Source organism: Triticum aestivum, chromosome 4A (genome assembly GCF_018294505.1).
Source record: "Triticum aestivum cultivar Chinese Spring chromosome 4A, IWGSC CS RefSeq v2.1, whole genome shotgun sequence".
Classification (NCBI taxonomy): Eukaryota; Viridiplantae; Streptophyta; class Magnoliopsida; order Poales; family Poaceae; genus Triticum; species Triticum aestivum.
This window is the reverse complement of record NC_057803.1, coordinates 409,376,267-409,400,031: the sequence shown is the minus strand read 5'-3', so window position 1 is coordinate 409,400,031 and position 23,765 is coordinate 409,376,267. Positions and strand designations below refer to the sequence as shown.

The window sequence follows — 23,765 nt, the reverse complement described above, 5'->3', positions numbered from 1 at the left end:
GATTTCGTCCGGAGTTTTCGTGGTAGGGCCTACACAGGCTCGATCGTACAACACCATCATGTACAAGGCAATGCACCTGACATACGAAGCGTCCCCGAGTCGGCATAGCCAAGGACTCTTTAAGACACAACGAGACCACTGTAAAACCGACCGCAAATAGGCGGACCACTAGACATCGAACCCCAATTTCATATCATACATCTGTCGGAAAGATATCCTAAGAGCTACTTGAATTCCCACCTATGAAACTCCCGAAATTTTCCGGTTATGCAATCAGGTGTTGGGGATACAGGGGAAGCATAATATCTCACCCAAAACTAGCAAATCCTACATCCAGTTGTATCTATCCTTCAACACATAACCAAGAAACCTTCGGAAATCATCTACCTCAACCTTCGAAAAGCATCCGTTATACAAGTTATGGCGATACTCCCGAACTCCCGCCCCAGTACTGGGTGGCGTCGAGGTTATCTCACCAACGAACTGTATAAAAGAGATTTTCGATGTTGGCGAACATATCTCAAGTATTCCAGAATTGCAACGATAAAATTATGATGACAACACCTCAGAGCTCAACTCCCCGGGACACTTCCACTAAACCCCTGACAGGAGGCACCAAGACAATGTTCTCATCATAAGCCATCGGAACGATTCCAAGATACTCGCATGATCCTAAAATTTTTTTTAGTGAAATTTGAGAAGAGAAGAGTCAAAACTCTATGCCAGGATGCCTTACCAGAGTGATGAGGAGACAGGGAAGTAAAAAGAATTCCTAAACTCTCCGATATATAATTCCTAATTGACTCAAAACATTTTTTTCTAGACACAACTCGTCCTCTAAAAACGATCAATCAGTGGGGGCTCCTAAGGTCGGGGAAGGCTCTGATACCAACTTGTAACACCCTCGATGCGACTATAGCTCCCACGTGTCGAGGCACGACTTAGAGACATAATCGCATTGAAGGCATATGTCGCAAGTTAGGCAATCTTCACAACATCCCATGTAATATGAATAATAAAGGGAAGAACATAGTTGGCTTACACTCTCCACGTCACATCAAAGTACATAAATAACATTACATCATCCAAAACACTCATGGCCCGACTACGGCGCCAAAATAGAAGAAAAACCCAACGTGCGACAACGGTCCCAATCACCCCCAACTGGGCACCACAACTGATCATCGGGAAAGGAAACGTAGTATCGTTGAGAGTCTTCGTCGAACTCCCACTTGAGCTCGTACTCGTCACCTGGAGCGGAAACACCTGGACCTGCATCTGGAGTTATAGTATCTGTGAGCCACAGGGACTCAGCAATCTCGCACCCTCGCGATCAAGACTATTTAAGCTTATAGGAAGGGGTAAGGCAAATATAAGTGGAGCTGCAGCAAGCGACTAGGATATGTGGTGGCTAACTTATTCGCAAAAGAGAGCGAGAAGAGGAGGCAAAGCGCGAGCGAGAAACTAGAGGAACAACCTGTGCAAACTTTACTCCAACACCGTGTCCACTTCCCGGACTCCGCCGAGAAGAGATCATCACGGTAACACACTCAGTTGATTCATTTTAATTAATTAAGGTTCAAGTTATCTACAACCGAACATTAACAAATTCCCATCTGCCCATAACCGCGGGCACGGCTTTCGAAAGTTCAATCCCTGCAGGGGAGTCCCAACTTAGCCCATGACAAGCTCTCACGGCCAACGAAGGAATAGACCTCCTCCCAAGACGTTCCGATCAGACTCGGTATCTCGGTAATTCAAGACAACTCTGACAATGGTAAAACAAGTCCGGCAACACCACCCGCTGTGCCGACAAATCCCGATAGGAGCTGCACATATCTCGTTCTCAGGGCACACCGGATAAGCTAAGCGTACGGGAGCCAACGTAACCCAAGTTGCCAAGGGACGGCCCCGCACGGTGCTCTGGGTTGGACCAACACTTAGACAAGCACTGGCCTGGGGGGGTTAAAAATAATGATGACCCTTGGGCGCGCGACCCCCAAGGGAAAAGAAAAGGCTAGGCGGCGAATGGTAAAACCAATGTTGGGCCTTGTCGGAGGAGTTTTATTCAAAGCGAACTGTCAAGGGGTTCCCATTATAACCCAACCGCGTGAGGAACGCAAAATCCGGGAACATAACACCGATATGACGGAAACTAGGGCGGCAAGAGTGGAACAAAACACCAGGCATAAGGCCGAGCCTTCCACCCTTTACCAAGTATATAGATGTATTAATTAAATAAGATATATAGTGATATCCCAACAAGTAAACATGTTCCAACAAGGAACGAATCACCATGTTCCACCAAGGAACAAACTTCAATCTTCACCTGCAACTAACAACACTATAAGAAGGGCTGAGCAAAGCGGTAACCTAGCCAAACAACGGTTTGCTAGGACATGGTGGGTTAGAGGTTTGACATGGCAATTTGGGAGGCTGACAAGCAAATGGTAGGCATCGTAGCATTGGCATAGCAAAGAGCGAGCAAACTAGCATAGCAAAGATAGTAGTGATTTCGAGGGTATGATCATCTTGCCTGAGATCCCGCAAGGAAGAAGAACGAGTCCATGAAGAAGATAAATAGACGTAGACGAACGGGTCCTCACAAACGCTACGTTATCGGAACCAACCCGAAGAAGCAACACCGGAAAGAAGCAAACGACATAGTAAACAACCACCACATAGACATGGCATGATGCGCAAACAAGAATGATGCATGTCCGGTTTAATGAAGCATGACATGGCAAAGTGCATAAACAATCCTACAAATTAAGTGGAGGCCAATATGCAACTCCGTTGCATATCGACGAAACGCCACATCAATTATTTAGTTCTCTCCCGGTTATGTACTCAACAATATTAAATGTTGATAAACATGGCAAGAGGGTGAAGCAAATAAAACTACCTATCTAGTCAAGTTTAAATGAGGCCGGAAACAACGAACAACAATTCCGGAAACGCCTCATATGCATATATTAGGTTTTGTACTGTTCTGCCCTAAACACAATTTTAGAGTTGTTTAACATGCAAATAAAGGTCACCATGTTAAACTAGGCATTTTTCTACCCCATTTACATATAAAGTTTATTAAATTCAGAGTTACGGTTATTTAGTTATGAATTAAATCATTTTAGCATGGCATAGGAGCAAATAATGCAAACATCATTTTAAACATTTTAACATGGCAAGAAAATGACATATTATTAAACTAGACAAAATTCTGAGCAAGTTTCATATATAAATTATTTTAATCCGATGCACGGTTTGAAGTTATTATATGCATGAACAGCAGGGTTTTTTGCAAATCTGTATTCTCTAGATAATTGTCAAATCGCAGGACCCGAAAAACATATGGGAAAAACATGGCACAGGCCGCATCTGTTCTCACCATGGGCCTTGCCCAGAACTATGGAGAGGTAGCCAGGAGGGGCGCGCTGGGCTGGCGCGGTGTAGTAGAGGAGTGGCTGGGCCTGGCTGGAGAGATGGGCCGGCCCACACGCGGTCAACGGGCAGGTGTGGATCGGGGACCTCCCGATCGAGTGAGGCGACGGCGACTCTGGCGCTCCGCCGAGCAGGTGGCGGCGGGCCCGAGCGAAGGGCGTCGGAGGATGACGGATCCGGAGGTGGCGGCTCAGTTTTTGGGCGAATCCAGCGGCGGGAGGCGAGGGCGACGCCGAGGGAGCTCCGGCTCCAGCGAACTCCCATGGCAGCGGCGGTTCCTGGAGAGAGGCGACATTGGTGAGGAGCAGAGAGAGAGAAACGGAGGGAGAAGAAAGGAGAGGGGGCGCGGGGCAATGGCCTGGGTCGGAGGTGCTCGTCGGCGGCGAGGCTCTGGTGGCCGGCGAGTGCAAGACGGCGGCGATGGAGATCGGGCGCTGTCCGATCCAGGCGCGGGAGGTTGGAGGGGCTCAGGGCGAGCGGGATCCGTCGGCGCCCTGGGGCGCGCCGGCTGGGCGCGTGGGGAGGGAACGGGGAGGCGACGTGGCGGCTTGCCACTGGCCACGGGCGGCGCTGCGTGGCGGCGGCTGGCCAATCAGAGAGCCCGCCATGTGGCGGCTGGAGGGGTGGGCCGGCGCCGGAAATTGAGGAGAGGAGGTGGGAGGCGGCTGGCTGATGATTGGGGGCGCATATTTCGAGGAGGAGGAAGGGGAAGGCCCAAAATGGCAAGGGGGGGCTGCTATAAATAGCAGGAGGAGCTAGGGTTGGGGGTTTTAGTCCGTTTCGGAGCCGTTCGATCTCGATCGAACGACCTGGAACAGAGGGGGGTTAGATAGGTGGGCTAGTGGGCTGTGAAGAGAGGTTGGGCTGAGATGAGAGGAGAGGGGTGCAGCCCGGCAACTGTTTCCGGAGACCGAAAACGTCTGACGTTAGACCGACTATAATGTCGCTATAGTTTAACGGTTAGGCTATCAAACGAACTCCGAATGCGACGAAAATTGACAGGCGGTCTACCTACACTATAATAAGACCGCACGCCAACTTTCAGCCCATTCCGAAAACATTTTTCCGGCCACTTATAAAAAACTATTTCGGACATGCCGCGGGCGCGTGCAAGTGTGTCTGGGCTCAGAACGGACAACGGAGAGAACAAGGAGGCCGGGACAGATGCAAGTTTTGAAAACATGATGATGCAATGCACATGATGACATGATAAGATGCACACGCAAACAAATGACATGGCAACGATGGCGAATAACTGCACGACACCTGGCACATCGGTCTCGGGGCGTTACAGGTGTCTTCTCTCTTCACTGCATCTAAAAACTGTACCACATGCTTGCAATTGTCCATAGTCAACTTCAGGGGCGTGCTTTATTTGTTCCATTTTCTGATTGCCGCCCTTAACCTTCTGAACTTGAAGTTGAGGTGGGACGAAGCCGAGGCGAAGGGCCTGCAGCCTCTTTGCCAGAAAGTCGTAACCAGGTCCCGTATTGCTGGTACGTGCAGCCAGTGATTTTCGAACCTGAAAAAGGGCACTTGGGTGCTTTTTTGTAGAAATCCACACCAATCAAGGCATGGTCTGAATTTGTTGATGGAAGAACAACTGTCATAGTGTCCAAAAAATCAGGCTCCTGTCTGCATTGACAAGAATTTTGTCCAACTTGACAAGAATTGGCTCCACTCTTTTGTTTGACCAGGTGAAGGTGTGGTTTGTAATGTCAATATCATCCAGAGCATTTTGATGGATCCAGGAGTTGAAATTGTCCATTAGAGACCAATTCTTCCTTCCCTGAGATTTTTCATGGGATGTTGAAGTCTCCCAGTACAATCCATGGACCGGCTAGCACCTGAGACACTTAATTCATAGAATAAAAGAACTCCGGTCTGTCTTCATTTTCACAAGGGGCATATACTATGGATAGAGCAAAGTTGTCGTTGTTGCTTCTGGACTGAAACTTCATGGTGAGAACCTGTTCTTGGCGATCTCCGTGCCTTGGACCACACTGTCGTCCCAGGCAAGGACGAGCCCACCTGAGTACCCACTCGCCAGTATGTAGATGAACAACCTCAGGCTTGTAGGTAGGAAGGTGGCCGCCTTCGTTATGTCCAGCTGCCGCAGATTTAATTCCTACAGGCAAACCACAGACGATCGACTAGCCAAGAGAGCATCTTTGACTAGAGTGCATTTGTCAGTATCGCCAAGCCCCCTAACGTTCCAACTAGAGATCCTCATAAATACAGAGAGAGATATCTTGGGTGACATGAGGCGTAAGAATGGAAAGAAGATAGCATAAGACGATTTCTTGATAACAAAAGTGCTCATGAGAGCTTACATGGTTCATGATGCAAGATGCATAGTGGGGAAACAGGAATCATGCAGTACAATGCAGATATAACGCCCCAAGGGGCCACACACTAAGATGACAGACTACTACAGAGAGACTACAACATGAGCAGGCCTCGAGCATCTTGCAGTTATAGAGAACCCGAGAAAGTAGAATTTTGGAGGGGCATCTAGCCATGGGTAGATCTGTTGGACTCAGAGGAGGCAGAGGTGTCACCCGATTCAGCAGGGAGGGAGGCGTCCACGAACACCACCTCTTCATTCAGATCACAAAATCGAGCAAGCAGCTTGGCCTTGCCTCGAGTGAGCGGCCTTGGCATGTCACAGAGACGGTATCTCAAGGACGTCCGTGGCCTTCTGAGTCTTTCCTCGCTTCTGTCCTGGCGAGCGGGGACGGGCTGCCCCACTGTCAAACGGGTTGGACGAGGCCTTGTGCTTGGAGGCGCGCTCCATGGAGCCTAGATGAACCCCGTCGTACATCTTCTGGATGCGCGTGCTGTGTCAAGGGGAGGTGGCCATAGCACTTGCGGCAACGTTCACCGCCGCCGGAGGGGCATCCTCAACAGACAAGTCAGCAGAGGCTTGAGCTTGCTCCACAGTCGGCAGATCTGTCGTCGAGGATAGTGATGGTTGTCGGTTAAAAAAGTTGTAGGGTGGGGGAGGTGTGCCGCTTGGTGGCGGCGGGCTCAGATGCGGGTGCGCGACAACTGCAGAATCTAGTGGCCACTACTGCGGGTAGGATAGCATAGGAGGCATGCTCAAGATTAGTGCAGGCGGCCGGGGAGAGGAATTCGGTTGGGAGTAGGCCCACAAAGGGACCTGGGACCCGACTTGATGGGCCTTGTGTAGATAGGATGGGAGTTCAACACTTGATGGCCCTGCACCCTGATTTGGGCTAGTGGCATTTTGAGCGAGGGAAAGGTGTGCTCTCCTACGAGAGCGAGGAGGGGCCCAACATCTGGCACTAGAGAGCTTGGTACATGGTTTTTTGGTGGATGCTTACACTTGATCGAGGGCAGCAGAGGCAAGTTGCTGGAGCATAACTCGCCTGCAAGGGTTTTAGGGCAGAGCTTGAATAAAATGGAGCGCCAACGGTGATGCTCAATCTGTCCCAGGTTGAGATTGAAGCAAAGAAAGCGGTCGTGGTCCATGGTGGCCTGCCCTGCAAGGACTACCCCAGAGGCCGAACGACAGTTGCTCATTTTGACGGAGAAGGTGAAGGTGAGTGTATCGGCATCGAAGGCCACTATGGTGTGCGACAGCCTAGCGTCCACTGCCATGAGGACATGCTTAAGGCACATGCGGTCCTCGTCCTCGTGAGCAACCTCCTGGATGGTGGGAATGGCGAAGGTGGCGTATCTCTGGAATCTAGGCTTGGCGGAGACGTTTAGCACGACTATGGAATCGCCAAAAGTGGCTAGGTGTGGGTATTGGAAAGCGCGGAAGGTGCGGTCCGACATGCTCTCGTTGACGACCGCGTAGCGCGTGGGTTGGCATGGCCACGACACAACCCGCATGGAGAGGAATGGTCACCGCCCTTCGGGGGAAGGCGTTGGGTGGTAGAGGAGGGGAGGAGGGGGAGCCCAACATGCGTGCCACGTCCCAAACTTCATTAATGGGAATGTCAGCGTAGATGCCGACACCGTCAATGCGGTGGAAGGTGAGGTGGTGCGGATGTGCTGAAGAGCCTCGACCTTGGCTAACAGGAGGATGCAAGAGAAGTCATTCCCATGGAGGCAGACATGGTTAATGCCAAGCAAGCAAGCAAAGCTAGCCACGCTGGATGAGACGCCCCTCCGATCCCACAACTCAAGGGGCATCTTCTCTAGCGACAAGCTAACAATGTGGCGAAAGGCGAAGCTGAAGGAGTTGTCACCGGCGTTGTGGGTGAGGATATCGACGCGGTGGGAGCAGGTTTCAATAGGGCTCGCCCTCTGGCGGCCGCCTGCTCCGCCTCCCGAAGGAAGACAACGAAGACAGTGCCCGTAGTGCAGCCGGCAAAGCGAACCTCCGAGATGCCAAGCCGCTCGCGGAAGAGGCGCTTGAGCCAAGGGAGGAAGCCTGGCATGGCGGAGTGATATTGACGAGGCAGACTAGGGCATTCTGATCTGGGAGCTAAAACTTCACTCTACAACGTCCGATTATATCTAATGTGCGCTCCGAAACAGCTCCACCCAACCTCCAAAAATGAAGGTATGATGCTGTTTATGAAGTGCGCTCCGTTAATTTTGCAGCTAGATTCATTTTTTGAAACGTGAACTCTATATTGATTTTTTTTAGACAATCTCGCCAAGCTTTATTCAGATACCAGAATGTTTACAGGTAATTTTTTTTTGGAACGTGAACTCCATATTGATGATTTTGTGGGACAGAATTAGAACTTGTGTGGAGATCAAGCAACCGGGCCCGCGTGAGCCGATGGTTGAAAGAGCGAGCCAGCTCGGCAGATTCATTTTGCAGCCCTGCCCAGATTCCTCGAGGATTAAACACCGGATAACAGAAGAGGATAAGCCGAGCAACTCCCACATTGCCACCCCAGCACTTCTCTGCTCCTCCCCCTCCCTCGCGGCCTCGCCTCCCCTCGCCGGAGCATCACCCGAAGAACTTGCCAAAATGGCGGTCGCCGCCACAGCCATGGCGATGGCCACCACCTCCACTGCCGCCCACGTTGTTCCCGCACTGTTCTCCTTCCTTCAACAGCGCCTCCGTCTCTGCCCCAAAGCCCGTATCTCCACCTCCCGCCGCCTCCTGCTCCCTGTCTCCATGTTCTCCACCCGGGACGGTTCGGCCTCCTACCATGAAGAGGATGAGGAAGGGGAGGCGGAGGATTCTGCGGAAGCCGCCTTCGGGGACGAGGACGACGAGAAGCCGCAGCCGGAGGCGGTGTCCTCTACGGAGTTTCAGTTCGCGGCACCACCGGAGGGATACATTGAGCCGGCGCCATTCGACGAGTTGCCGCCGGAATCACCAGAGGACGTGGCAGCAGCCTACGAGTCGCTCTACGGGCCGGCCTTCAGCGGCGAGTCGTTGATGGGGAACAACGTGTTCGAGGTGAAAGTGGTGGACCCCGTCGACATGGACCGGGACCAGCGCCCCAACGACGAGTTCAGCGAGCGTGTCGTGCAGGTCAGCCGAGTCACCAAGGTCGTCAAGGGTGGGAGGCAACTCTCCTACCGCGCCCTAGTCGTGGTCGGCGACATGAAGGGGCACGTTGGTGTTGGCGTCGGCAAGGCCAAAGAAGTCTCAGAGGCCATCACCAAGGCTGGCATGAACGGCCGCCGCAATCTCGTTACAGTGCCACTAACCAAGTACTGCACCTTCCCGCACAGGTCAGTCACATCGCTAGTTGTTCTTGAATTGCATGAGGTGTGGGGCTTCTTTCATTCACATGATTTCTAAAATGCAGGAATAGAAAAAACACAGGAATGCAATGATAATGCCATCTTCAATGATATAGGATTTTTTCCTTTCTTTCGAAAAGGGGAGTACCCCGGCCTCTGTATCAAGCGATGCACACAACCATCTTATTAATCGTATTATGATGAATACCACCCAACCAGTTTCCAAACAGACCAGGTATACTCGTTGGTGGTGGTAAATTGTAGGTAATATAAATTGTGTGCCAAATCAAGGTAGTGAATGGCCATACAGAAATAAATGATGGTTTGTTTCCTCTTGATGACAAAAACAACTCTTTTGCTATCATGCCAATTACGTTTTGCAAGATTATCTTTGGTAAGAACTACGTAGCTCCCTTTGCAAAAACCACATGAACACTTTGATCTTAGAAGGGACTTAAATTTTCCAAATATGCTTCCTACGAAAATCGGACCAGAATTCATAAGCTCCGCATACATGGACTTCATGGTGAAGACCCCATTCGAAGTCAATCTCCATTGGAATGTATCTGGCATTTGATTTAGATTGATCGACATCAATCTACTAACTAAATGGATCCACTCAGTCCATTTTTCACCAATTGAATCTCTACGGAATTGAATGTTTAAAGGTCTGGCCCCTATATTGACTTCCAATGGATCCTTTAAAGGTTGGTGATGGCCAATCGACGAGCTTTTGGGAAGATACCTAGTTGGGTGAAACTCCATTAGCTCTACAATACCCAACCTGTTACAATATCGTGCTCACAAAGGAGGCCTCGGTGGTAAGTACACACATACTTTTAATTGAGGTTTTCAGTACCGAATCCACTTTAATCCTTCGGCCTACACAAAATGTCCCATTTAGCAAGTCTGTACTTTCGCTTCTGCTCCTCGCATTGCCAGAAGAACCTAGACCAGTAAAAGTCTAGCCTTTTAAGCACCCCTTTGGGTATCTCAAAAAAGGAGGGCACGGACATCGGTAGGCAAGTAAGAACAACATTGATGAGGGTAACTCGTCCTCCATATGACAAGAGCTTACCCTTCCAACTAAGATTTTTTTCAAAGCAGTCTTCAATTATTTTTCATTCCTTGTCAGTGAGCTTGCGGTGGTGAATGGGAATTTTGAGGTATTTATGGAAGGGACCCCACCTCACAACTAAACAGTTGCCTATACTGACTCTCCTCTTTGGCCATACCAAAACAGAAGAGCTCACTTCTGTGCAAATTAATTTTTAGACTCGAAAGTTATTCAAAAAGACAGAGGATCAACTTCATATTAATTGCTTTCTGAAGGTCATGTTCCATAAAAATGACCGTGTCATCCGCATACTGGAGGATGGACACAACCCCCTTGACAAGATAGTGATAAGGACCCCAACCTGACCATCCTCCTTAGCCATTGCTTTGAGAATTAGCCAACATATCGCCACCATATTAAAGAATATTTGCGACATAGCGTCACCTTGCCTCAAGCCCTTCTGGGTTTGGACATAATGACGGATGTCATCATTAACCATAACCCCAACACCTGTTTTGAAACGTAAGCCGACATTTGTTGCCTCCATTCAGGATTAGTATATGAAGTGATGAAAAGTTCCCTATTAAAGCTAATACAATTAAATCGTATGGAAAAATTACTATGGATTGTAACCCTACTAATCAACCAACCCACGCATGAAAAAAATCCTACTTATTAGAATCCTCCAAAATTTCTTTAGAAATCCTTTGAATCAAAGAGGCCGTAAGTTTGTTTGGTTCAAGGTTTACTTGGCACAACTAAGCAGGCTTAGGCAAAACTGTGGCAGAACATTCCCACAGTTAAGCGCTTAGGCAAAATTGTGGCAAGCCACAACAGTGGTGATCAAGTATCAACTAACACATGCCTGAGAAATTCGTAGAACGAGTTCCATGGAAAACGTAACATTCTCTCAATTTACCACACATTGCAGATGCAATTGTTGTGTTATTACTAATTAGTTGCCTACTAGGGAGTGTCATTCTTGGACAACTCAGCAATAGTTAAGCTCTGGCATGCATTCCTGGAATTCTACCTACATGGATAATTTTTCTTGTTATATACAGAGCTAATGGTGATTGATTCAGTTACTGCCATTAGCTTAAACTTGCAATCGTATACGTGCAATGCACTTGTTAGCAAGCGTAAATTGAGCCACACATACCTCAACATTCAGCCTGCAAATAAAACACATGCACAAGATTTTTTTTTCTTGAACACGCAGAAGAGCTGAGTATCATTTCATTAAGAAGAAAGAAAAATGTACAAGGAAGAGAGAGAAAACTCCCTCAACCCAACACACCCGACTCATCTGCAGAACACAACCAAACACACGGCATGACGCATGAAAAGGTAAACGCCAGCCCCCAGAACATGGGGTTACACGTTTAGGGTGAATGAGCAACTCATGGAGCCCCACTGCTCCAGCCGAACACCACAGGGCACTCTCATTTGCGGATTTGCCACAGCTTGCAGGACCACTGTGCGACCAGTATAATAACAATCATCCAAATAGATTTTGGACGACTGTTGGATGAGAGTTATGAAACCGTCCACACATTCCGGTACTTGCAAATCATTTCATATGCCTAACTTTTGGACGACTGTTAGATGAGAATTATGAAATCACAATAATTATTTTTCGATGGATGAGATGGAAAGTATCATACTCAGCTCGTAGTATAGATATAGATTTTATGCATGAGCTTAATAGTGTTTATTATCTTGCCATTGGACAAGAATTTGGAAGCACTAAATATTGAAGCAAATCCCAATCCTGAGTAAATACCTCTGTTTCAATATATGACATATGTGTTTTCAATGTTCCTCTTGTTTCGATGGTCCAATGGAAAACCTTTACAATAGCGTATTTTAATTTCTCTGTTGGTATTGAATATTGATTGAGTGATTTTTCGCATAGCACAGCATGACCTTTACAAACCTTTCATGAGTTATTATTTAGAACATGTTTTAGATAAATATTGTTCATCTTCCATCTGTCAAGCATTGCATGATTTAGAAAATTTTACACAATAATTTTGAAGTTTCAAATAATGAAGATCAATTCAACTTTTAGTTAGTTACTCCAGATTTGCTTTCATACATGTGTTTTGAATAATTTCCTATTTGCCTGAGCCAATTGTAAACCTTCAGAATTTCTTAGTTGAAATTTCTGGCTCTGTCACAAAGTGTTGTGTCATCATCTAAAAATGTCATGGTGTGTTTTAGTGCATTGTCACGCTGCTGGAGTAGATTTTTACTTTGCTGGCTTGTACAGGTAATCAAAGAAAGCATGTTTGAGAAAAAATATTTATGTTGGACACTAGAGGAGTTTTTGACTTGAAATAAGAATTCGCTCCAGGCTTTCCAGCATAATCAATTGGATTGTTCTAACCTAGTTAGCGCAGTCGCTTCATGGCGTTGCTATCTCTACTAGTATTGCTGCGCATCTCGAACACCACAATAACTATCTGGTTTGCCTTGACTTCACCTCGTCTGTGGAGAATAGAAAGGTAAGTAAGCATGGAGAGAGGTAGTAAAGTTCTTGCAGTATGCTGGAGCTGGATAGTCAAGCTGTATCTTCGCGGAAGCCAATACATCCTTTTTCTTCTCTCTTCTTTTCCTCATATATGATCAGAGTATTACGAGACATCAAATGCCTTTCTTATTGGGTCATCAACATCTTCCTACGATTGTATCCCGCATCTTGAATATATGCCGGAATGTGTTCCGACTTCCGAATTGACAATTCTCTAAAAAAGGGCAGCCCGGTGCATGTAGCTCCTGCTTGCGCAGGGTCCGGCGAAGGGTCCGACCACTTTGGGTCTATTGTACGCAGCTTTTCCCTACATTTCTGTAAGAGGCTGTTTCCAGGACTTGAACCCGTGACCTCGTGACCTCATGGTCACAAGGCAGCAGATTTACCACTGTGCCAAGGCTCCCCTTCGAATTGACAATTCTCTAAGCACAGGACAAATATATCTGATGTGATTGCTCCTTACCATGAACTGTGCTCCATTGAAGAGACATAGCTTATAGATATTGTGGAATTGCTAATACATAGGATAGGAGTACATAGCATGTTTCTATTTGGAAATATGGTTATGTTTGTTGTACTTTCTAACTTCTATAAATTGTGTATCTTATACCGCAGAGGCACCATATCTGTTATGTAGTACTACCAAAAAAGTCTTATAATTTGGGACAGAGGAAGTATTTGATTAATCTACAATACGTTGAATTTCTAGGAATTCTTCTTTCATCTGATAATTGCAGTAGATAGGAGTATTCCAAAAGTAAGTAGAGCCTTTGGTCTCACTAGCTGTTCACGTAGAAATATATGACTGTAAGCCTGTGCTCTGTTGTTACAGTAATATGAACCCATTTTTCTCCTCTTCCTGTTGAACAACTCACTCTATTAGTCTATCTACAATAAGGTTGAACGTTTGTAGCAATTCTGAGAACTGTTTCCTGTTTATTTACTCTTGTACCACAAACAGAGCTGAGGCGAACTATGGAGCAGCAAAGGTCATGCTGAGGCCTGCTTGCCCTGGATCTGGTGTCACTGCAGGTGGAGCTGTGAGGGTTGTGCTGGAGATGGCTGGAGTTGAAAATGCTCTTGGGAAGCAGCTGCGAAGCAAGAATCCCCTCAACAATGCAAGGGCTACCGTCAAGGCGACACAGATGATGAGACAGTTCTCAGACGTTGCTGCAGAGCGTGGACTTCCAATGGAGGAGTTATGGAAATGATAAAACGAAATCATTCAACTGCCTGACAGAATTCTTTTCTTTTTTCTCTACTGTATTTCTTGAGTTCGTTTTCTGTTGTATCTATATATTGGGATAAATAGGGGTGCAAATGGGGGTACCCTTTGGGGGTACTCTATGTGACTTCTGAAAATTTAGTTCACTTGCTTGAACTAAGGTGGGTCAGACTTTGCATACGTATGGACAATTGTTCGTCAAGTTTTCTTCCTTAATCTCCTCTGGCATTGTAGAAAATTAAGTTGGTCTCCCAATACATGTAGCAAATCTAGAAAATTGTTCTTTTTTCTGGTTACTGAGTTTGTTACAGATTGATAAAGCATGAACAAGAATATGAACTGGGCATCGTGATGCTATCCCCGCTCTGCACTGCCAGAAGAAGCACACAATATTTTTTGGCTATTATTATTACATCGCCTCCTGAATACAAGAGAAATGTTGCAGAGCAAAAATTTGTATCTACCTGACTACACGTGTGTGTTCCGTGGAGATTTCACTATCGAAACCAGAGATCCTCCGTACAAATGCTGGCAATACTTATGCTCAGGATGGATGCCTTTCCAAGGATCAATTCAAGAGCAGATAAGCAATTTAAAGTCTAGTCTGCAGCTCAACTTTGCCTTGTAGATTATCATCCTTGCTACCTCGGCTATTTAGTGTTATATTTGTGTCAAATTTTTGTACATAGGTTACTCTGCAGTACCAGCATTACTTGAAGAGAACACACGTACGCGTGTGCACCCGGCTCGGCGTGTGAGCGTTGCATGCAGTGGCGAATCTAGGAAAAAAAATGAAGGGCAGGCTAAAGTCAACAGCGAAAAAACTAAGCTCTCTTTTGAAAAAAAACACGGTGTCCTAACCTTGTTGTCAAAATAATCTCAGAATTTTCCAAATGACTACTGAAAACATGCAGTATTAACTAGATTTTTTCTAGGATTTTTTTAATATATGAAATTTTGAATCAAAATTTGAATTTATCTTGCAAAATAATCATTATCACCCCATCTTGTTGTCCATATAAGTTGAAGGAGGGATTACAATCACAATAGTTAAGGGAAGGGTATTCTGCATTCAGATTAACTGGGATATGTTCAGGTTCAGTGTGACGAGTACATGCATGCATACTCATTTTTGTACACTTCTTTTTGGCAAATAAGTTGCATTGGACACTAAATTAGTTAAGAATACATGGACTAGTGATTACTGTAGATAGAGGCTGGGCATTGGTGTGTGGTGCCTCTTCGCTGCGCATGTGTGGGGTTGTGTGTTTGCTACTACCACTGAGCTGGGATGAAAGTACTAGTAGTAGTAGTAAAAAAATATTATTATTTAGAGGGTAGACTTGAGCCTCTTTAAGCCCTCCCAGTAGACTCGCCGCTGGTTGCATGGCCGGCCTCACCAGCCGGGTGCGTCCATGCGGCCGGGCACTTATGCGTGCTTGGTTGAGCCGGGTGCTATCGACTTGTTGTCGGTGGGGGTGGGCTCGTGATTCGCTCTCTAGACAGGTGACCTCATCCCAGTTTATCCTGTGCTGGTAAGCTTTGGCACGTGGGTGCTTGGGACATGGTTTGTTTGTTTTTCGCTGCTCAGTAAAAGCAACTCCAGTGGGGCTGTGGGCCTGTGGCTCAGCCGGCTCAAAAATGCAAAAAAGAAGAAGAAGCCATAGCAACAGTATGTGGGTGGAGCTTTGCAACATGATGTCCATCACACCCCGCAGCACGTGCCGGTTCAGCAATAATTTCAGCAGCAACCCATACCACAGCAGCACGAGCAATCATATCTTTAAGAGCTAAGGTGCTCAAAGTCGTCCAAGGTGATGACAATACTCAGTTTTTTCATATGATTGCTAATGGCAAACATAGAAAAAAAATCATACATCTTAAGCAAGATGAAGGAACTGTAGTGGGACATGAAAACCTCAAACTGCATATATCCAAGTATTACAAACAACTATTTGGGCCTCCGGTAGATAGCGCGGTGTCTCTAAGATATACCTCAGCCCAGATCAGATGAAAATGAGATTTTATCTGCTCCTTTTGCTGAGAAAGAGGTTTTCCATGCAATTTCCCAGATGAAGCCAAATAAAGCACCGGGACCGGATGGGTTTCCCGTGGAATTATATAAGAGATGTTGGCATATAGTGAAGGATGACTTAATGCCTATGTTTCATGACTTCTTTAACGGCCATCTGCAACTCTTTCATTTTAATTTTGGCACCATAACGTTGCTACCAAAGAAAGAGGAAGCGATTCGAATTGAGCAATTCAGACCAATATGTCTTTTGAATGTGAGTTTCAAGATCTTTACGAAAGTGGCTGTTAATAGATTGACACGGATTGCCCTTTTGGTGGTGCATCCTAGTCAGACCGCTTTCATGCCTGGAAGACATATCCTGGAAGGGGTTGTTGTCTTGCACGAAACTTTACATGAAATCCACTCGAAGAAATGAGATGGGGTTATCTTCAAGGTGGATTTCAAGAAGGCATATGATAAGGTCAAATGGCCATTCCTTCAGCAAGCCATGCGCATGAAGGGTTTCAACGGGGCATGGAGGGATCAGGTAGATTCATTTGTCTAAAAAGGTAGTGTCGGGGTTAAGGTGAATGATGACATTGGTCTTTATTTCCAGATGCATAAAGGCCTACGACAAGGTGACTAGATGTCCCATGTTCTGTTCAGCATTATGGCAGACATGTTGACGGTGCTCATAGGTCGGGCTAAGGAGAAAGGCCTGGTAGGTGGACTCATCCCTCATTTGGTGGATGGGGGCGTTTCCATCCTACAACATGCTGACGACACGATCATATTCATGGAGCATGATCTTGTAAAAGCGAGAAATATAAAATTAGTTTTGTGCCTTTTTGTACAACTGTCAGGTCTGAAGATTAACTTCCACAAGAGTGAATTATTTTGCTTTGGTATGGCAAAAGAGGAACAAGAGAATTATAGACAGTTGTTCGGTTGTGAACTGGGGTCACTACCTTTCAACTATCTAGGTATTCCAATTCACCATCGGAAGTTAACTAACAAAGAGTGGAAATGTAAGATCGATTTGAAAAAAACTAGGCTGTTGGAAGGGTAAACTTATGTCTTATGGAGGGAGGTTAGTGCTAATTAATTCGGTATTGACTAGTATGCTGATGTTCCTCCTTTTTTTCTTTGAGGTACCTAAAGGGGTACGAAAGAGATTAGATTTCTATCGATCACGTTTCTTCTGACAGTCAGACGAGGTTAAGACAAAATATCGCTTGGCAAGACGGGATATTATTTGTCGACCCAAAGACTAGGGGGGGGGGGGTCTAGGGATTTAGTACCTCGAGATTAAAAATAAATGCTTGTCGAGCAAATGGCTGTATAGATTATGTCAGGAGCCGGAACGTATGTGAGCACAAATTCTGCGGACTAAATACCTACACTATAAAACTCTAGCTCAGGTTACTGTAAGACCTACCGATTCACCATTCTAGCAGGGCCTCATGCGGATAAAGGAGTCTTTTTTCCATAGGGTGAAATTCGTTGTTGGGGATGGAACGACAACAAGGTTTTGGGAGGATACTTGGCTAGGCGATGCACCGCTAGCCGTACAGTACCCTATGCTGTATAATATTGTGCAACATAAGGAGGATTATGTGGCTACATTATTACAGACGGTTCCCTTGAATATCCAGTTCTGGTGGGCTTTAGTAGGGAAACGATGGACTTCCTGGTTACACTTGGTGAGGAGGTTGATGGATGTTCAGCTCGCACCACAAGCAGACGCTGTCACTACAAAAATAATACACTTCCGTGATGATACGTGTTTGTCACAGTAGGTCACGTTTTCTGTCATGCATGTACATCCATGACAAATTTATGACAGAATCAAGATAGTCATACCCGTGCTGTCGTAGAAGTGTTCCATGACATTACCAAAATTATCATCACAGAAGTGTCCACTTCCATGACGATAAATCGCGCGTCACTGAAGTGCTTTTGTCAAGGGTGACCGACACATGGCATCCACCGTAACGGAACGTCGTTAAGCCATCGGATCTGGTTTTGGATCCGATAACCCGTTAATAGCACCGACCACTGGGGATTTTCCATGTGTAAAATCATCATTGGCTGGAGGAAACACGTGTTGGCTCACGGTTGGGACAGATGTCATCCACTCATTGAACCCAAAGCACCTATGGCGGGCCGACCCACGGCAAGCCTGTTAACGACATGTTCGCATATAGCCCATTTACAACCCGCTAACCCAGGGCCCGTTTACGGCCTATCCGAATTAGGCCCAGTAGCATCATCCAGGCCATCCAATATAATTCTAGTCCGTTTTAACTTCTGGCCCATGTATGGCCCATGACGTCTTTCGGCCCATATGAGGCCCTTAGTAACCCTCGGCCCATTAACGACACGTGGTGAAACTGGCCCGTAATGAATAGTGTATCACTTTATACCCATTAACGACCCATTATTCCATTGGGCCATTTCCAGCCCATGTTATCTTTCGGCCTTCTCAGGGCCCATTTATTCTTGGGCTCATTTACAGTATTCGTTTACTTACGGCCCGTTACTGTCATTTTCTGCTTGTGGGCCAAATTCAGCCCATGGTTACAGTCAGCTCGTTTGTGGCCCGTTAATACGTTGGGCCGTTTTCATAGTGTCATCAAATACAGCCGATTAACGACGACCCGTTATGGTCGGCCCATGAATGGACAATTTCAACTCTAGCCCATTTACAGCCATAATGTGGTCTATTATTGGCCCAAATGTTTGGCCAACCGATCATACGACCCGGAGAAGGCCCATTGATGATACAGCCCGTAGAAGGCCCATTGTTTCCACGGCCTGTAGGAGGCCCATGTTAACTACAGTAAATATGTAGCCCATGGTTATTGTGGCCTAGTTTTAAAAAATAGGTTATTGCGGCCACTAGCAAACCGTGGAAAAAGAACTGCACTGACTACAAGAAAACAAATAAACAAGACAATAAGGAAATAAATTAGGAAGCAACTTACGCTAGGCTATCACGGCTATTACACATATTACATCCAGTGGGCATCAAAGTTCGCCACCAGTGCAAATATAGGGAACAAAGCAGCATATAAACGCCGCAGCAAAACAATTCCAGAACTAAAACCACTTCAGAAGAGCTCAAGAAACAATATCCTGGGTACCCATAATGCTGGCAAGATGCTTAGCAAGCTTATTAACTTTCTCTTGTTTGGTGCTTAAATCCTCCAACACTTGCTGTTGCACCAGAAAGTATGCATCTGAATTATGCAGGGACTTCCTCAGTCCTTCGGCTTCCTATCGCATAACATCTGATCGATATCTTTCAACTTGAAGTTTAGACTCAAGAAGACTAACTGATTCAGACAGCGAGTTCGAAGAGCTGGTGCCAACAGTAGTAGCCACTAACTCGAACACTACATCAAGACAGGACTTTGGGGTTGTCTCAGTGTCTTTAATATAGTTTTTATCAGCTTTCTTGAAGACCAACAGGGACGTCTCACTATCTTGAAGCTTATCTGCATTACTTCCTTTACCATTGCATAACGGGGTACTCTTCTCCAATATTTTATCCGCGTTCTAAAAGAGAAACAAACAAACACATCACAGGTTTACAATGTAGTATATGAAACTCATTTTGGTAAACTAGTTCAGTAGTAAGGTGGACAGAGATTTTATCCCCCCCGCGTCGCCCTCCTCTGGCAACACGGGGGGAACCCTACCCGTCGCCCGCTAGAAGACCTCTCCGCCGCCGAAGGGCCGGCCGGCGAAGCCGCACCGGTCCCTAGGATGGCGGCGGCGGGGCGGATCTACCTCCTAGCGCCCCCACCCCTTCACCCCGTGCCCCATCCCCAACCCGGTGGCGGCAGCCTCCTGTTGGTCCGGCGACGCCGGATCCGGCCCTCCTCGACGACTTGCCCGCGCGGCTCCGGCCAGCCCCGCCCCCCTCATTCCTTGGTCGCTGCTGGCGCCTCCGGGCCCCCACCCCTGTGGTGGCAGCCTTCTGCCGGTTCGGTGACGCCGGATATGGTCCTCCCCGATGGCCTACCCGGTTGCTCCGGCCAGCCCCACCCTCGTCCATCCTCAACCGCTGCGGGCGCCATCACCCATCGTGCGCCTCCCCATCCGCCCCGGGACCACCCGGCGCGCCCTCCACCAACTGCTGCATGAGCTTGCCGGCCGGCAGCAGTTCCTACGATCCTGGCGTTGTTCTCCGGCAGCCCTCCCCCTCCCCGAGCCATAGTGACTGTTCTTGCGGGTACATGGCGATGCAGCTGTGGTTGTGGCAGACATGGAGCTCCTCGCGGCGGGCATTCGCTGGTGCTGTTCTGGCCCCGACGGCTTAGGCCCGCGTCTCTCTGGTGTCCTTCGCTGCCGGTGTTCTTTACCGGGCAGCTCCGGCCTCGGTCACCAGGTAGCTGCGTCCCTTCTAGCTTACCTGGCGCACTGATGTCTCGACGGCTATGGCCACGACAGCTTGGATCTGCGTCTCTCCAGTCCTAGCTTGTCGGTGTTGCTGGATGCCATCGTCCCATGCCCTCCGTGTGGCTCGCTCCGTCGCCTGCCCCATCCCAGAGGCCTCAAAGCCTCCCCTTTTGCTGGACCCAACGCTCGTGGGTGCGGTGGCGGTGCCACCCTCCGACGGCAAGTGCAGCCCCGCCAACCCCTTCCCGACATGGTGATTCCGACCAACGTGGACTTCCTCATCTTCGATTCCAAACTCGGCGGCTATGGGATTGCTCAGCTTCAGGCCGGGGAGAGATCCCTGCTCGGTTTACCAGTGCTGGCAGCAACGGCGCCCGCGGGTGTCGTTTACTTCTTGGAGGCGCTTCCAAGGCCTTCAGCTTCGCCCCTCTTCGAGCTTAGGGGAAACCCTAGGTGTAACACCCCGGATATGACTTTCCCAATATGTATTCCAACTCTTGCCATTTTCGGCCTTAAGTTATTTTATTTTCTCGGGTTCGGGTTTTCACCTCTGTGTGTTGTTGTCGTTGTCATGCATCTCATATCATGTCATCACGTGCATCGCATTTGCATACGTGTTCATCTCATGCATTCGAGCATTTTCCCCGTTGTCCGTTTTGCATTCCGGCGCTTCGTTCTCCTCCGGTGGTCCTTTCTACCTTTCTTTCGTGTGTGGGGATTAAACATTTCCGGATTGGACCGATACTTGCCAAGCGGCCTTGGTTTACTACCGGTAGACCGCCTGTCAAGTTTCGTACCATTTGGACTTCGTTTGATACTCCAACGGTTAACCGAGGGACCGAAAAGGCCTCGTGTGTGTTGCAGCCCAACACCCCTCCAATTTGGCCCAAAACCCATCAGAACCCACTCCATCATCTAGAGCATTTGATCACGATCGCGTGGCCGAAAACCGCACCTCATTTGGACTCTCCTAGCTCCCTCTATGCCTATTTAAAGACACCCCCGAATTTCTCCTTCCCCTTCCTCCCGAAAATCCTAGATCCACTTCGTCCGCCGCCGTCGGACATTTTCGCCACCGACGGACGTGTCCGACTTCCGCCACCGCCGCCACGTGGCACGCCCCCATTCGTCCCCGCCTCGCGCCCACATCGCCGCCGCTCCGGCCCGGGAGGCCCGGATCGGGCCCCCGAGGCCCAGACGCCCGCGCCACTGCCCGCCTTCGTCTCCCTCCCGTGCGGCCGAGCGGGCCGCCCACCGCCGCCATTTCCGGCCGCCGCCAAGCTCCTCCACGCCGGCGAACTCGGCGTCTGGCGACCCCGACTCTCCACCGGCCTCGCCCCGCCGCCACGCCGGCCCCGGCGACCGCCCGCGCCCCGCCGCCTCTCCACCGGCCACGGCGGCTCCGGTGAGCGCCGCCTGCCGCCATCCACCGGCCTGCCTTTGTCGTCGGCGAGGTCCCGACGAACCTCGGGAGGCGTGCCCGATCCAGATCGGCTACAGTAACCCTAGATCCGGAGGTCCAAATTTTCTTCTAAGTCCCCGTTTTCCTAGATCCATATGCCCTTGTTCATCGCGCTATAACTTTGCATCCGTAGCTCCGTTTTGGGCATATAGCATATCAAAATGTTCGCCCCAGAGAGCACATCATTTCATTCCATTGCATCATTGTCATTTGAGTTCATCTTGATGCCCGAAATGCTGTTAGAAGAGTGCTACTTGAGTTAATTGTCAGATCTGCTGCTCCATTTAGATATTTGTCATTTTTGCCATGATTATTGTGTGCATGTTATGCCCATGAGCTCTACATATGTTTTGTTAAGGGTTTTGCCACCTTTCCAGAGGTGCAACCCATGTATTTTTGTGATGTGTGTGGTGACTAGCACAAGCTTGCAAAGTGAGGCATTTGGTAATGCTAATTTCAGGGACTTAGCATTTCCACTAAGTCCTTGAGCTGTTTATCTCATATGGCCATATGTTCATGTTGTTTCCTAGTGATCCGTGCCTATTTTGAGGATGATCAGTAAGGATGTTTTGTTAATCTCGTAGTGCTCTATCCATCCATATCTTTGTTTGCAATTATGGAGCACCCTAGCTTGAGTCAATCGAGCTCTACTTTTGCTATTTCGTGAATCTGGGCAGATCGTCTACTTGTTAGCGATTTTGCCGAGGATGTTGTAGTTGATCCGTGCATGCTATGTTATTGTTCTTGCCATTTATAGCTTGCATTTTGTGTATTCGCGATGGGTGTATGCTTAGATGGTCATGAATTGCTCCGTAGTGGGTGCATCGAGCTCGTAAACATGCCTACTTGATATATGTTTCAGTATGCTCCAGTTTTCACTAAGTCTGTGATCTGATTATGTTTTTGCCATGTTCACATGCTTGCAATTGTATTTTATGATCCCTTTTGGCTCAAGGTCACTAAGGGACTTTTGTTAAGCTCCTTGAGTAGCTCCATGCCATGCTTTACTTTGCCATGTTCAGGTCCTGTAGCATGTGGTTTTCATGCTCCAAAGAGTGCTATATGATCTGAAATTCCAGACAAGTGTTAATTTCACTAAGTCTGAAATGTGTTTGTCAAATGAATTTTTGCCATGCTTGTTTGAACCTGTTAATTGATGAATTGGCCATAGCTCAGTGCTAGACTTTTGTTAAGCATCATGAATGGATTCCTGCCATGTATTTTGATGCCATGTTTGGGTGCTGTAGCATGTTCATCTTGTTGCATTTAGATGGCTACTTGCTGTAAACCGCAGAACATGGTCATATTTGAAATGCTTGCCATTTCCAAACCGTAACTCCGATTCCGGCATTCTTTATATCGTTTTCAAGAGATTTCATCTCATCTTTCCAGTGGAACACTTGGATTTCCATGTTGAGGCCAGGTTCATGCTTTCCCTATCACATCTTGCATATGCATCCCGCATAGCATACCATCTTTGCATCATATTGTTTGAGCTTTGCACGTGGTTGATTGTGTTCCGTTTGCTTGTTTGTCTTGTTTGGGTAGAGCCGGGAGATGAGTTCGCTAACAAGGAGCCCTTTGAGTTTGCTTTCGAGGATCCAGTCAACTCTGACAACTTTGCAGGCAAGATGATCATACCCTCGAAATCACTACTATCTTTGCTTTGCTAGATGCTCGCTCATTTGCTATGCCTATGCTATGATGCCTACCACTTGCTTTCAAGCCTCCCAAATTGCCATGTCAAACCTCTAACCCACCATGTCATAGCAAACCGTTGATTGGCTATGTTACCGCTTTGCTCAGCCCCTCTTATAGCGTTGCTAGTTGCAGGTGAAGATTGGAGACCGTTCCTTGTTGGAACATTATTTACTTGTTGGGCTATCATTATATTATCTTGTTATCTTAATGCATCTATATACTTGGTAAAGGGTGGAA

General features: G+C 47.6%; 1 protein-coding gene across 1 annotated transcript; it reads left to right on the top strand.

The window, feature by feature from the left end:
• The first annotated feature begins 8,203 nt into the window (after positions 1-8,203).
• LOC123086179 (30S ribosomal protein S5, chloroplastic) lies at positions 8,204-14,160 on the top strand. The gene is made up of 2 exons (XM_044507901.1): positions 8,204-9,114; positions 13,681-14,160. The coding sequence occupies exons 1-2, from the start codon at positions 8,204-8,206 to the stop codon at positions 13,928-13,930; spliced, it is 1,161 nt and encodes a 386-aa protein (XP_044363836.1). The 3' UTR covers positions 13,931-14,160.
• Positions 14,161-23,765: the final 9,605 nt, after the last annotated feature.

Excerpts from the sequence above, each read along its gene's own strand:
- LOC123086179 (XM_044507901.1), top strand. The coding sequence starts at position 8,204 with ATGGTTGAAAGAGCGAGCCAGCTCGGCAGATTCATTTTGCAGCCCTGC. Across the intron at positions 9,115-13,680 it reads TACTGCACCTTCCCGCACAG|AGCTGAGGCGAACTATGGAG; the intron begins GTCAGTCACATC and ends TACCACAAACAG.